The 15323-nt window shown below is 52.5% G+C and overlaps 5 protein-coding genes across 5 annotated transcripts; 3 read left to right on the top strand and 2 right to left on the bottom strand.

The window, feature by feature from the left end:
• Nucleotides 1-556: 556 nt before the first annotated feature.
• On the top strand, nucleotides 557-3398 carry J4E83_008780 (uncharacterized protein; the record flags this gene model as incomplete). Its single annotated transcript, XM_049335674.1, has 5 exons — nucleotides 557-588; nucleotides 632-1492; nucleotides 1541-1734; nucleotides 1781-1806; nucleotides 1860-3398. 5 exons carry the CDS (start codon nucleotides 557-559, stop codon nucleotides 3396-3398), a joined length of 2652 nt encoding a protein of 883 aa, XP_049185170.1.
• Nucleotides 3399-3782: 384 nt separating this feature from the next.
• On the top strand, nucleotides 3783-7721 carry J4E83_008779 (uncharacterized protein; the record flags this gene model as incomplete). The annotated part of the gene is made up of 6 exons (XM_049335673.1): nucleotides 3783-4074; nucleotides 4223-4239; nucleotides 4445-4784; nucleotides 4884-5012; nucleotides 5059-5178; nucleotides 6187-7721. 6 exons carry the CDS (start codon nucleotides 3783-3785, stop codon nucleotides 7719-7721), a joined length of 2433 nt encoding a protein of 810 aa, XP_049185169.1.
• Nucleotides 7722-8283: 562 nt separating this feature from the next.
• J4E83_008778 (uncharacterized protein) lies at nucleotides 8284-9960 on the bottom strand (the record flags this gene model as incomplete). The annotated part of the gene is made up of 5 exons (XM_049335672.1): nucleotides 8284-8932; nucleotides 8983-9365; nucleotides 9423-9715; nucleotides 9766-9852; nucleotides 9954-9960. 5 exons carry the CDS (start codon nucleotides 9958-9960, stop codon nucleotides 8284-8286), a joined length of 1419 nt encoding a protein of 472 aa, XP_049185168.1.
• A 1332-nt stretch (nucleotides 9961-11292) lies between these two features.
• J4E83_008777 (uncharacterized protein) lies at nucleotides 11293-13160 on the bottom strand (the record flags this gene model as incomplete). Its single annotated transcript, XM_049335671.1, has 3 exons — nucleotides 11293-12395; nucleotides 12451-12591; nucleotides 12674-13160. The coding sequence occupies 3 exons, from the start codon at nucleotides 13158-13160 to the stop codon at nucleotides 11293-11295; spliced, it is 1731 nt and encodes a 576-aa protein (XP_049185167.1).
• Nucleotides 13161-13906: 746 nt separating this feature from the next.
• On the top strand, nucleotides 13907-15229 carry J4E83_008776 (uncharacterized protein; the record flags this gene model as incomplete). The annotated part of the gene is made up of 3 exons (XM_049335670.1): nucleotides 13907-14474; nucleotides 14521-14762; nucleotides 14828-15229. The coding sequence occupies 3 exons, from the start codon at nucleotides 13907-13909 to the stop codon at nucleotides 15227-15229; spliced, it is 1212 nt and encodes a 403-aa protein (XP_049185166.1).
• Nucleotides 15230-15323: the final 94 nt, after the last annotated feature.

Here is a 15323-nt window from a genome sequence, read left to right as displayed (position 1 = left end):
CAGAAACGACGCGTTACACCCCATCACAACGGCCCATCAAATGTAACAAGATAAGAACTATTTCAACTTCCAAGCATCATCGCATCTGCATCTAGATAAATGCACCCAAGACCCCGCGCTAGAGCCGAACGCAGGGATTCAGCCTAGGTGGGGCGCTTCGGCGTGCCGCACGCGCACCTTCCCCTCTAAGCCTATACGCATCATCTCATGCCAGTCCAATTGAAACATAGACACCCCTCTTTCCTCTTTCGTTCGCTCGAGGTTATCTACCCCGCGGACCTTCATCCTGGCTACTCTATCTGCCTCTGCGAGACTCTGCTCTCGACAATTGAGGTGTAGAGCTAATCCTTCGACGCGTCTGTATTCTGCTGTATCGCATTCACTCACCTCGATCCACCTTAGCCGCTCTAGAAGCTTCTCTTCTGCAGCTAGAGAGCTTGAGTCTGCCCCACGTACCCAACTACGCCTAAGACCGAGGCTTGCCGTAGCAAACACAAACACGTTTGCAGCACAAAAGAGGTTCTGCCAGAGCGAAGTCACCAGCAGTTTCGTCAACATGGCTTCAGATCGCGACGTCCTCCCCGCATGGTTAGTTAATATCTCTCCAATAGGACCACGCTGACACATGCAGGGCCAAACCCTCGCACTACGCCCTCTCCCTCCACGACCTCGAATTCGGCGGCAAGTTTGCCTACAAGGGCACCGTCAACATCACCACCAAGATCACAAAGGACGATGGCTTCAGCACGCTCGTTCTCAACGCACATCAGCTCAAGCTGCAAACTGCCGAGTTGAAGGCTGGCGACAAGTCACTGTCAGCAAAGGACATCTCATACGATGAGAAGAGGCAACAGGTTACACTCGACTTCGGCGAGAAGATCAGCTACTCTGGCGAGGCTCAGCTGGAGATCAAGTTCGAGGGCTTCGTCAACAACATCATGGCCGGCTTCTACCGCTCCAAGTACAAGCCCAAGGGCGACGTCCCCGCTTCCGTCGCAAAGGACGACGAGTTCCACTACATGTTCAGCACCCAATTCGAGGCCTGCGACGCCCGCCGCGCCTTCCCCTGCTTCGACGAGCCCAACCTGAAAGCCACCTTCGATGTCGAGCTGGAAGTGCCCAAAGACCAGGTCGCCCTCAGCAACATGCCCGAGAAGGAGATCAAGCCCAGCAAGCGGGACGGCTTTCACACTGTCGTATTCGAGCGATCACCCATCATGTCTACATACCTGCTGGCGTGGGCTATCGGTGACTTTGAGTACGTCGAGGCTTTCACCGAGCGCAAGTACAACGGCAAGAACATTCCCGTCAGGGTCTACACCACCCGCGGTCTCAAGGAGCAGGGTCGTTTTGCTCTGGACAACTGCCACAAGATTGTCGACTACTTCTCCGAGGTCTTCCAGATCGACTACCCTCTTCCCAAGGTCGATCTGCTGGCTGTTCACGAGTTCTCGCACGGAGCTATGGAGAACTGGGGTCTCATTACCTACAGGTGCGTCGAGTCCTTTGAACAAGCTGGACTTCATGTTAACGTAACTAGGACTACTGCCGTACTCTTCGATCCCGCCACATCTGCCGACAGCTACCGCAACAGGGTCGCCTACGTTGTTGCTCACGAACTTGCCCATCAGTGGTTCGGTAACCTGGTCACCATGGACTGGTGGAGCGAGCTTTGGCTCAACGAGGGTTTCGCGACATGGGTCGGATGGCTTGCCATTGATCATCTATACCCAGGTACGTCAAATCACTACTTCGGCAGAACTCTGCTAACTCCCACTAGAATGGAACGTCTGGGGACAGTTCGTCGTACGTCACAAATCTCGAGGTATCTACTATCAGCCTATTGACTGTTTCTCTAGACTGAATCCGTCCAACAAGCTTTCGCCCTTGACGCACTACGAACATCGCATCCCATCGAAGTACCCGTATACGACGGTCTTGAGGTCGACCAGATCTTTGACCACATCTCCTACCTCAAGGGTTCCTCAGTCATCCGCATGCTGAGCGCTCACCTTGGCGAGAAGGTTTTCCTGCAAGGTGTTGCCGACTACCTCAAGGCCCACCAGTACTCCAACGCCACTACCAACGACCTGTGGTCTGCCCTGAGCAAAGCGTCTGGTCAGAATGTCAACACCTTCATGGACCTCTGGGTTCGCAGGATTGGTTTCCCAGTCGTCACCGTAGCCGAAGAGCCTGGTCAGATTGGACTGCGTCAACAGCGCTTCCTCCTTGCGGGTAACGTCAAGCCTGAAGAGGACCAAACTACCTGGTGGATTCCGCTTGGCCTTCACTCTGGCGAGTCAGCTTCCAGCGCCTCTGTCCACGAGACCACTGCTATGACACAGAAGGAAGACACAATCCGCAACGTCAGTGACAGCTTCTACCTGCTCAACAAGGACCTCACTGGCTTCTATCGTACCAACTACCCTGCGGACCGCCTGAAGAAGCTTGGAGAAGATCGCGATCAGCTCACCGTACAAGACAAGATTGGCCTCGTTGGTGACGCCTACGCCAACGCAGTGGCAGGTTACGGCTCCACCGCTGGTCTCCTCGCACTGGCAGAGCGCTTCCAGGACGAGTCTGACTACCTTGTATGGTCTCAGATTCTGACCAATATTGGCAACGTCCGCAGCGTCTTCTCCGGCAGCGAAGACATCAGCGAGGGACTGAGGAAGTACCACCTCAAGCTCATCACCCCAGCAGTCGAAAAGGTCGGCTGGGAGTTCAAGGATGGCGAGAACTACCTCGTCGGCCAACTTCGCGCCAGCCTCGTCCTCTCCGCCGGCATCGTCGGCCACAAAGCCACCGTCGACGAGGCCCTCAAGCGCTTCGACGCCTACATCAACGGAGACAACAAGGCCATCCACCCCTCTCTCCGCCGCGCCGTCTTCGCCACCGCCATCAAGAACCGCGGCGAACCAGCCCTCAAAGCCGTCCAAAACGAATACCTCCACACCACATCCATCGACGGCAAAGAAATCTGCCTCGGCTCCCTCGGCCGCGTCCAAACCCCCGACCTCGCAAGGCAAGTCATGGACTTTGTCTTCTCCGACGCCGTCGCCATGCAAGACAAGCACAGCTCCACCATTGCCCTCGCCAACAACTCAAAGGTCCGCCCGGAGGTCTGGCACTACATTCGCGATAACTGGGATAGCAAGGTACACCCCGCGCTTGCTGGTAACCCTGTTGTGCTGGAGAGGTTCCTCAGGTTTGGTCTGAATAAGTTTACGGACAGTAAGGTCGCCGATGAGATTCAGGAGTTCTTCAAGGGCAAGGATACCAGGGGGTATAATAAGGGGCTCGAGGTTGTGGATGATACTATTAGGAGTTATGCGGCTTATGCCAAGAGGGATGCGGGGGTTGTTAGGGAGTGGCTTAAGGCGAATGGGTATGCGTGACTGGGTGATAAGGGGAAGCTGTGATGGAATGAGAAATGCGCTGGAATTTGCATAGTGAGAGCAATACAGATCACTCTAGCGCAGACTGGAAGCGCTCAGACTACAATTCATGAGCTTCGATCAAGTTGACTTCAATTGTTTGCGCAATCACAGTCTTCGTTCATCTTGCTGCTACTATTGCACGCTATCTGAGCCAACTGGATTAGGTAGCGTCCGTGGGGTTGAAGTAAGGGCGGCCCTTCGCAACGGAACCACACGCCCACCCCCAGGCAATTATCGATAACATCAGCGGTGCACATCCTCAGTCCGCTTTCAACACCTGAATTTCATCACCATCTCAAGAAGAGTCTGCTTACACTCCACTTTGTCCGAATCACATCCAACATGGAACTTGACCTCTTGAACGTCACAGCGAGTGAGCTACAGCGCCTACTAACCGACGGTAAGATCACCAGCCTCGATCTCGTCCGCCAATACCACGCCCAGATCCTCAAACACAACGACAGACTCAAGGCTATGATATCCATCTCACCGCTTCCACATCTGGAGAAGATTGCGGCTAAGCTGGATGAGGAAAGACGGAGGGGGGTTGTGAGGGGTGGGATGCATGGGGTTCCGTTTATTGTCAAAGATGCCATGGATACGTCGAGCGAATTCCAGCTCGAATCAACGAATGGTGGGTGGGCGTTTGAGGGGTCTCAGCCCAGAGAGACTGCTAGGGTTATTAGGATGGCGGTGGATGCTGGGATGATCTTGATGGGGAAGGCGAATCTTTCTGTATGTTTGGGGTTGGTGTCTGGGGGCTTTTGAGCTAATGGAGACAGCAATTTGGGAACTGGAAGTGAGTCATGAACAGGGAACAGAGGTGCGAAAAATTATTGGCTGACCTCTCCAGAGCGTCCGGAATGAGCGGAGGCTGGTCAGCACGTGGCGGTCAGACGCAATCCGCATATGTGCGCGGTGGTGTGATCGACGACGGTATCTACGGCCATTCAGTAAAACCTCTCTGCGCCTGAACCCGTATCTTACTGCTCACTACCCCACAGAACCCATCCGGTTCATCAACAGGCTCAGCCGTAGCCATCAGCGCAGGCTTCGCCCCTCTCTCCATGGGCGCCGACTTCAACGGCTCTCTCACGAATCCAGCTACTCGTGCTGCGCTGTATACTATCCGCACTACACCTGGTATAGTATCGGAACACGGATGCTTCCCGTTTTCGAAGGACAGGGATAGTGTTGGGCCTATGGCGAAGAGTGTGGAGGATCTTGTTGGGTTGCTGAATGTTGTTGTGGATGTTGAGCATCCGGGAGTGCCTGACCAGGGGTATGGGACTGGGGTTTCGAGGGAGTGGAGGGATGTTTCTTTTGCTACTTTGGATCCAGGCCGTTGGTGTTTGGCGGAGGGGGTGCAGAAATCGCGACCGGGGGCGTTGGATCAAATTGTAAGTATAGGTTGAAAGATCTAGAACCATAGCTTACTCGAAGAAAAGATACGTGAGACAAATGCGGCTTACGAAAAGATCGCAAGCCTCGCTAAGCGCGTTGTTGGACCAGTCGACCTGATTACCGATGAGGCATTGGATGAGAGCATGAACGACGTCCTAACCATAATCAGTGAGCTCATCAATGCCGCGGTGCAAGCCACACTAACGTATCCCAGACAACGATTTCTCCAACCTCTTCGAAGCCTACACAGATGGTCTGATCTCACCTAAAGTCAAGACCCTAAAGCAGTTGATCGACTTCAACGAACGACATCGCGAGATCGAGTTACCAGCGCGTAAGTACCAACCCAGCAATGGCGTTCTCATCTCCTGTTCACCGCTAAACCCAACTATCACCAGACTCCCCTCGGCAAGACCTCCTCATCCAAAGCCTCCAAGCAGCGAACTCGCTCACGGATGCAGAGTACACCCGTCTCGACACCAAAGCCACCTTTTCAGCCACCACCAACGCAATCGACAAAACCCTCCATTCGCACAACGTCGACGTGATTATAGGCCCAGCTGATAGCCGGCTCCCTGACGCTGTTGCTTTGGCTAGTAAGTTCTTAGCCTTGCCTTGCCTTGCCTTGTCTTGCCTTGTCTTTCTACGAGCGTCTCTTACTAAGATAATAGGGTATCCGTCGGTGACTCTGCCACTGGGGTATCTAGATTGAAATGGACGGCCGTTTGGGTTGCTTGTTGTTGGGGGGAAGTATACGGAGGGGTTGTTGCTGGATGTTGCGGGGTTGTGGGAGGGGGTGGTGGGGGGTAGGGTGGCGCCGGATTTGGGATGATAGTGGGGTTTCTTTTTGTGGGATGTGATAGGGTTGTGGGGTATGTGATAAAGCAAAAGAGGTGATGCGGTTCGTTATGTTGTTAGAGGTGGGCCCTGTTCGTTATTTCATGCGCATCTGGCCGCTGATTGGTGACTGCAAGGTTGACTCATGGTTCTTTGAGAAATGCCTTTTTTGATTCAACTAGCTTATCTTTCCTTATTTCTGTAAACATCCAATCCTTTGGCCGAGTGCACAAGGCTGAGATTTGTCCCCTGACATCCCACGGAGAGTCGGAGACGATCGTGTGATCAGGCTGGCCCCGACAGTCGAGTCATCTTGCGGTGGCTGCTTACCTGCATGAGATTCTCATGTTTGATCTCAGCCAACTGTTTGGCGCCTGGGGCGTGTTTTTGTTAGCTATTTATGGTCTTGGCTATCTGCGGGACGAAGTTGTCATGCAGACCTTGGAGGGGCGCATGAGTGTGGCGCTCTTGGCAGCTGAGACCGAGTGTTAAACACCTCACGCAGTCCAGCCTTGTGTGGTTGTCTTTTCGACTACTCTCGACACATCCTCGACAGCTATGCAGCAACTCAAAGGAGGGATCCGCGAATACAGGGCTTTCAAGCGTGAGATTCTCCAAGAAGCGAAGTCCAACGTATTCACCTACGATACCAAACTGAAACATTTTGTTCAAACATCGCCTGGAAACTCGACTCCTGAGACGTTCGAGGAAATAAACTCATTTCTCGATAGAAGGGTAGAAGATTCAGCGCCTCTGACCCAGGACGATGATTTAGTTGCCACAGTCAACTTTGTGGAGATGCCGTTACCGCATAGAAAAACATCATCTTCGCCACTATCTTATCATGGATTCAGCGCAGAAAACGTCATCAGAAGCCATGTCCAATGTCTGTTGTCCGGATTCAACCATACGACAACTACTGGGCGCCTCTGTGATGAAGACAAACACGATATACTGTTCGAGACACCGGTTAGCTCTGTTCCCTACATACGACTCTCGCTCAACAGGGGAGAGAGCCAAGGTGTTCGAAGACGATGGCAGGTAATACTCGCCTATGACGGAAGGGGCTTTCCTTTTGAATTGAGCTTTTGGACATTCGAAAGGCACATGGAAGGGTACGGTCTTGAACGCGATCCCAACCCAGATATAGCGGACGAACCCTTTCGCGCTTTCGCCAGCGTTCTTCACAAGATTGTACTCCATTACGTGCAAGCCGTTGGGAACGACTTGAAGGCATGCATGACAGGGATTCAAGACGTTGAAAAATCTGTGGATTCCGAAGAACGCCCAAGCAGCTTGCTTCGTCGACTCAATGCTATCAGCCGCGATGTTAGGGCTGCAAGCCTGAAGGAGAAGTTTGTATTCAGTATGGATGCAGCAAAGTGGGCGGACGCTATCTTCAAACCGCTAAGATACATGGATGAAAAGGAAAACTTGCTACTGGTAGCTCGAGGGGTAGAGCAGTATCATCCAGATCGTTTGCGAGAAGTTCTTATAGATGTTCATCAGCATATCGAGGATGTTGTTGCGGAAAAGCAGCAAGAAAAACAGGAGCAGCTCCAGGAACAAGAAGAGAAACGAAAGAAAGATCGATACAAGCTGCAGAATGACCAGAAGGCTGAGGAAAAGATCCGGGCGAGAAGAGAGGGAGAGCTTCTGGAGCAAAGCATCAGAATCGCCAAAGAGACGAAACGCGACAGTCGTACTATGCGTGGTATAGCTTGGGTCACTATCGCATTTCTACCAGCAACATTCGTGACATCGTTCTTTGGGATGAACTTCTTCAACGGTATCGCGGGAAAAGTCCCGTTCGACGAAGCGAGCCGCAACGTCTGGCTGTTCTTCGCAATCGCTATCCCAGTTAGTGGCATTGTTCTCTTGATATTCTATTTGTGGGACAAGCAAGCAGAAAAGAAAGATGACGGCAAGCTGCCGTCGGTGGAAGACGGCACCATGACCGACCAACAAGATGCTGCAACACAATGCACAGACAACGACTTCGAATTGTCAGCACTACCCAGCAGAGTATCGCACTCCTAAAAGCCAACCACAACCCCGAGCCTCCACCGAGCCACCAACCCCCTCCCTGCTCCTCCCTTAGCCTCACACAGTGGGGCCTGATCTACCGAGCCGGTGCGGGTCCCACGACCCACCCCACCCTAACTTCCTACGCTGGCGCAATGTCGCGATTCAAGAACCGCCGTAGCTGCCTTGTTTTCCTGGCTGGTGTTATTGGTGCGGCAAGTGGGCGAGGCGTGCCGGCACGCGTCAGGCCGCTGCGCTGGTGCTTGAATCGTTGGCTGTTGTCAAGAGGTTGGTAGGCTTGGCTGTTCTGCTTACGATGTATGGTATTTGGATCTTTGCGATAGGTGGGGATGGCTGTTCGGGGGTGCGGCGGGTTTGGGGGTTGGTGAGCTGTGGTGTGATGGGGTTTTGTATTGGAACTGTTTGGCTGTGGATAGAATGTCTTTAGTTGAACGCGTAAAGCGCGAGCACAATACGATAGGGCTCTCACGCGTTCATATGTAATAATTGTATTTCGATGCATTAGGATGTATTATTGGGTATCTGCCAAAGTTCATAGATCGTGGAGAGTCGCACTTCAAAGCCACCTCCTCGCATCCAACGACTTCTCCTTCTTATGTTGAATCGGCGGTAAAGCCTGCAAACTCGGATGCGAGCTCCCCCGATCAACACTGTACTCCGACTGCACCATGATACCTCCCATTGGAGAACCAACTACCGGCGCCGGCGCCGCTACATCGGCCAACGGCTGCACATCCTCATTCGACTTGAACGACCTATCCAGCGACCCTTCCGATGAGTTTTCCGGTGAATTCCTATCTGTGAGGACGTCGTCCTCTCCGCCCATGCCAACGCCCATCTCGTACTCGTCTAGGCGGACGAAGTCGTCTTTGTCCATCTTGCTCCGGCCCAGAGTGCTCAGTTGGGAGCGATCGGTCTTTGGTAGCCAGATGCGGGACTTGAGGTCTTTGCTGCCGTTGTTCTTCTTGCTGCTGTTGCCGGAGTTCTCGGCATAGTAGTATTGACTTGGTGTCTTCTGTTTGGGCCAGATGCGTTCGCGGATGGAACGTTGTAGTTGGCGGATTGCGGGTGCGCAGGCGACGATGGCACCGACATGGGCTTCGATGGCGGACCAGTATCCGATGGGTAGGTAATCCCAAGTTACGTTGGTGGTTTGCGCAAACTGGATCATGTATTTGAGGCGGAGGATGCTGACGATGGTGACGCTGAGGAGGTGTTAGCAGAGATAAGATTGAGATATGGGCAATGAACTTACAAGCCTCCACCTAGGAACATGCACATGATGCCAAATTTGCGTCGACGGGTCATGGCAAGCTTGCTGAGCTCTCTCATAGGGATAACAATGACGACTAGATCGAGAAGGATGTTGACCGCGGCAGAAGCCCAGGCATCGGCGTTGAGGTTGATGCATTTTCCGTGATGCTCGCCGTCCCAGTGTTCCCACGCAATGCGTATCGGGATGCATTGCAGCGCAGTCGCTGTAACGAATGCGATGATGTACATGATGCAGATTACGATGGTAACGTGGATGACGCGCCGGAGACCTTGGTGAGGGAAGATGCGAAGGTAGAAGAGCAAGACTGCTATCTTGGTCAATGCGATTGACGCAAGGTAGAGAAGCTCAGTGTAGTAGAAGATCTATTATCGAACGTTGGTCAGCGCAGGGTATCATGGCTTGCTTAACTCATCACATACCTCGAGAATCTTGGTGATGTTCTCGAAAGACACCATCCACATATCCGTACCCAGCCCCAAAAGGTTCAGAAGGTACGCGCATATCGTGAGCGGGATGATGAGTATGATGGCCGCAGTCATAACCCAATCGTCAATGCCCCAGTTTCCGCCGAACCAGGGTAGGCGTGCGATTACGCGAAGAATGTAGGCTCCCAAGGATAGCACTCCAAAGACTATTGTAGTGACTGTTCCTTGTTCCGTCTTGTTTCGAATGGGCGCATCCATCAACTCAGTAAGAAACCTCTTCGCCGCTTCTCAGGAAATTAGCACAAAGTTCAACGAATGATTATGAGAGAGGACCTACTCAGTGCTTCTTTTGGCTTACAGCTAGCCAAGACACATTTGCTCAAGTCATCGAGAAGCTTCTCGTTGCCTTTGATGCAGTCGATGTCTGTCAGCTGGCATGTTGATGATGAGATTATCGTGAGTGTGCAATCTAACTATATGACCGAAATCAGTATGGAGTCTCGTAAATCGACATGGTTTACATACCGCGCATGGAGGCAGATTCTTGACCGCAGACGCAAGCACATCGTTACCGCTCTGACTTTGCGCAAAAGACAAAGGCGCAAAGACAAGGCACAGTAGTGCGGAGAAGAACTTCATGTCGGAACCCGCATGTGACGAGGCTGTACCCCAGATTGTTTCCGACAGTACGTATCGAGACAACGCCGTACGAGAAGCCCTGCGCGAGAAAACAAAAGAGGAAGGAGAATTATGTTAAGCGACGGATTGCGGATCAAACAGGGTAAAACAAAAAGCCATATGAACCAGGATAAGAACAGGGGCTTGTACACGGCAGGTACAGGTTACGCAGAGGCGGCAATGGACGTCAAAATCCTAGCCTCCCGAACATCAAAGCACCGTTAGTATGTTACAAGCACCACGTAGTGCAGCTGCCATCCTCGTCACGGAGTGTCTTCCACAAGGCGCGCCACACAAAACGTGCTCGGCCGCAATCGGCAGTCTATGAGCTAGACGGTGCCCTGACTTTAGTTCGTTGCTGTGCCGCTGCTACGGCGAATTCCACGTGGATCTTGAGCCCAACGAGCGACAAACCCTCCGATGTCTGGCCTTTACCTTTGCTGGCTTCACACGTCGAATGTGTCGAAAGTTCACATACTTTGTCTATGAGGTATGACGTTTGCAAGTGAGGAAGATTGTGCCAAGATATGTATGACGCGCTCAAGCGAGATTATCGGGGCCGGTAGCTGTATGAGCACCCATGTTCTCACAGTACTGAATGTCGGCCTGTCAGGCATCACGAGGAGGTGAACATGATGCGAACCTGATCGGCGTTTGACGTGGCAATCATTCTGGCGTTCTGCCAATTGCCACAAGGCTTGCCTAGTGTATACAGTTACAAGGCCTCGCTAGTGGAGAATCCCTCGAACAGTTCCAACACTAGCAGCGTCGATCATCGGAGGTACATGAACCCGGTGAAGAACGGTATTCCACTGCTCCCAAGTAATGGCAATCGTCTTTGCGAAAACGTGGTTTGGCCCTGCATGTAAGTTTTAGAGTTTAGCTCCGCATGTAGATCCCCTCTAGCACGGTCTTTAATAAAGCTCGGAAACACTAGGCTAGTCAGTCACCCATGGTCGCTGTGATAAAACCGAATGTTCTTTGGACACGGCAGATGCAAGCGCTGTGGACAGAAAGATTGGCGAGTTTTGGCGAATCCTTCGTTCTGCAGCGATTCTAGGGGAACGTGGTACATGCTCAAGTGATCCGTACTAGCTGCAGCGACTTGTAGATTCGTCGTTCGGCCATGATTCACGTGGTGGAGAGGATGACCGCAAGCCGCCCTGCCGGTCTGCAATGTGGGGCCTTAGAGCTCCATCGTTTCTTGTTGACCATACTTCCTATTCGACCCCCTCTTCTGATCCACTCTTGTGAGATTCACGCGGAAAGCCGGTAGCTCTAGTGTTTCGAAATGACCGTCTTTTTGCTCGTCCCAGAACACCGCTGTGTTCAAAGGTATGCCGGCGTAGCGGGACATTTCCCAGTCCTCCACGCAGAAGTCGTCCCAAATAGAGCCCAGCCCTTCTGCGCGCTCCTCGAAGATCAATGCACGCCACTCCTCCCCCTGCTCTTCTTCCTCGTTGCGATAGAGAAGCGTTGGGCTAAGCTGCGCATATTGGGGCGGAGTCGTCGCGTCTTTCGTGATCGGTGCTTCGAAGACAACCGTCCCGTTGGAAACAAAGGTTGTAACAACAAGACCGCGGTAATCAGCTTTCAGTGTGGCTGTAGAGTTCACTTCTGGATCTGAAGTGATGTAGGTGCCCGCATAGCGATTACGCATTTGCTGTATGGCAAGCTTTTCGGCTGTTTGTACTATCTTTACTGTAACGACGTCCCTGATCTTGGATAAGATTGCGTTGGGGCCCGCGACTAGAATAGTGATACCCAAGTCGTACTCCGGCACTGTTATGATGATGGAGGTATAGCCTGGCAGCCCTCCACTCTTAGTGACAAAGCGTACTGTACGTTTCGACTGCTCAAGTATGCGGTCTGTTTGGTAAATCTCCCACGGCATGCCATAGAAGGAGTTCAATCCGCGAGACGAAGAGACGGGATGTAACCAGTTTATCGCGTGGGTGATGGCGTTGTAATGCGTTAGGACGTAGCGGAGGTATTTCGACAGGTCACTCGACGAGCTGTAGATGCCGCCGGTAGGATTTTGGATGCCTTCGTCCACACCCCAGAATTGTGGACCAGCCGGAATGACGCCAGCAGAATCGGCAGGCTTGAAGAGAGTGCTGGTAGACATGTTCAAGGGCTTGAAGATGGCTTCATCGATGTAGGTCTCGTAGGTCTGGTTCGTCACCCGCGAGAGAACGAGGCCAAGGAGTTCGAAGGCGACGTTCGAATAAGACGATTCTTGGTTTGGCGCGAATAACGGTGCGAACTTCTTGAGCTGTCGAAACATGTCTAAGCACAATCAGATAAGCAATCTTCTCTCAAGATTAATTAGTGAGAAGCGAACCTTTGGCTGTGCAGGGTTTCTCATAATTTGGTGAGTACTCGTCACAGTTTGGCAACCCTTCTCGTGACACATCAGGAGGTAGACCCAGGGAGCTTCGATCCAACTCAGGATAGTTGTTATTGATCAGATCACCTTGAGCCCCTGTTAAAGAAATTAGCACGCGTACCTTCTTCTGTGTGGCACACTCCGAACAGATTCTGCTTCTTTCCAGAAAGCATCTTACATTCGCGGGGAAGGCCGCTCAGTTGGCTAGCCAGACTGCGCAATGTAATGTCTTTCCATGGAATGCCGCCGTTCGACTTGTCTCCTAATTCTTCGAGGTATGTATTCACTGTAGCGTCCAAGCTCAAGTTGCCTGCTGCATGCTGATACAGTATACCGAGTACGGTGAAGGTTTTGGTGATGCTAGCGATGCGGTACAGCGCGTCGCCATTGACTTCGGGGATGTCTGGGCGCGAAGCATTACGTTCGCGCGCGGTATGGTGTTGCGACCATAACGTGTCTTTCGACGAGGTGATCTCTACAGAGAAGGAGGTTCGGTCGAACTTCGGCGCTGCGACGGCTGCCGTGAGTGCCGTGTTGATGGACTCGAACGCGTCTTGAAGCAGAGGATCGCCAGCATTGTACCGAGGCGGCGGATGCGCGATGGTAGGTTCGAAGCATCTGGCGCTGGCCAAAGCGACTAGCAGAAAGGAAGACAGCGGCACCATTTCGGCGGTGAGCTGGAAGAACTACATGATAGAGTTTGACATGAGGATGCCTAGATGTGCGACATGTCGCTCCCCGCACTGAGGGGAGCTTGGACCTCGCGGCTGATCATGATCGCCGATGCAACCTCACAACTCACTTACTCCAAATCGATTCTGATGACCATCAAAGTGGCCTGACACATGGAATCTCATTTGACGGCAGTACTACTCTGCAGCCCGGTATGTGTCAGGTTCTCAAAGAGCGCGCGCATCGACGCGTTGTCACGCTGTCACGTGCGAGGGTAGGATTGGCACCTGGGCATCCATGGTGGCAACGACTACAACACTGGCAGTCATCTTGACGAGCACGCTCACTCCCATCACCTCGGAATGAATACTTCCGAATGCGCGGATCTCGCGTTATCTCGTGCGCAATACTTCGCCCACTGCTGCGATGTGTGGATCGACCCTTTATCCGTCGATATGGCTATATGACAGCCCCACAAAGAGCTTAATAGCATCACGCCGTCTGACCTTTTCACTGTCCACCAAGGTCATCCAAAACAGATACAGGACTTGGCTGTTTATATTACTTATGGGCAGCAGGTTGACCACATGATATTGACTTACACCAGTTCCACATTCATGGATGTAGCCCTTCGTCCGGGAGGATACATAACAGTTCCATGTCCCTTTTGTGGCTTCACCTTCTTGTCAGTATACAACTTGTATCATCCCATGTCATCGTCTCCATATCAGCCAGTACAATGCGCACCACTTCATTTGCGATCTTTACTTTGGTAGTCACCAGTGGTGGCACACCGCTGGGACAAAACCCCGAGCATCTTGCGGAGATCCTTCCTCGCCAGATCGATGTGACATGTCCAGTAACACCGAGCCCCATGCCCAAAGCGGCAGCATTTCCCTCAGTAAAGACGATGCCAGATCCGTTTCTGTATCTCGACGGCAAGACCCGTGTCCAAAGCAAAGACGAATGGATACAATGCCGTCAACCCGAAATCCTCAAGCTCCTCCAGGAATACCAATACGGGTATTACCCTGATCACTCGCAAGAGACTGTCACCGCAACTCGAAGTGGCAACACCCTGACTGTCACTGTCACCGCAGGAGGGAAGACCGCTAACATTGCAGCTTCTTTGAACTTGCCGAGTGGAGGCGGACCGTTCCCAGTGGTCATCTCGATCGGCGGGATGGATACTAAGAGCTATGTAAACGCAGGGATCGCGGTAGTCACATTCGATTATACCAAAGTTGCAGCAGACAACAACAGTAAGACTGGCTCGTTCTGGACGCTGTATAGTGGTAAAGACATTGGTAAGTAGACCTTGCCGTTTGCTTCATGCATACTTACAGCCAACAGGAGTACTCACTGCATGGGCATGGGGCTTTCATCGCGTTCTTGACGGCATTGAACTCAAGGTTCCAGAGATCGATGCAACCAAATCTGGCGTCACTGGTTGCTCTCGTCTGGGCAAAGCTGCTCTGGCTGCTGGGGTATTCGACAAGCGTATCGCCGTCACTATGCCCATGTGCTCTGGCGTTCAGGGTGCGGGGCCCTACCGATACAGCTTGAGTGGGCAAGGAGAGAACCTAGAAAACGCTGTAAGCACTAGGTCTCATCGAAGACTCCACGATCTTTTGAAATATGCGCACTGACGACTACCTAGAAATCTGGAGCAGGATGGTGGACTTCCTCGGGTATCTCGCAGTTCGTCGGCAAATCCTCCCAGCTCCCTTATGACGCCCACACGATCGTTGCAGCCATCGCCCCACGCGCAGTCATCCTCTCTCAGAACATGAACGATCAGTTCACGGACTCCAAAGGGACCGCTCAGGTCACCTTCCCTGCGGCCAAGGTCGTGTACAATTGGCTAGGCGTGGGCGAGAAGCTGGGTATGAGTATACCGTCTGGTGGACACTGCGACGTGAGTGGGTACGCGGACATTTTGCCTTTTGTGCAAAAGGTACTGCAGAATAAGAGTACGACGCGGAATTATGACGATTTGAAGACGTGGAAGGCTATGCCTGAGGCTTACCCTTGGGGCAGCGATGTACCGAAGGCAACCTGAGCAACAGGCTTATCTATGTCTACCACTGTAAGAAACGAATCTGAACACGTCTTTTTCACGAGAAACAGCCCGTGGCCATGGGTACACGAGTCGT

Source organism: Alternaria metachromatica, assembly GCF_023757995.1.
Source record: "Alternaria metachromatica strain BMP 0045 chromosome Unknown scaffold_27, whole genome shotgun sequence".
Lineage (NCBI taxonomy): Eukaryota > Fungi > Ascomycota > Dothideomycetes > Pleosporales > Pleosporaceae > Alternaria > Alternaria metachromatica.
This window is presented reverse-complemented; position numbering and strand designations above follow the sequence as displayed.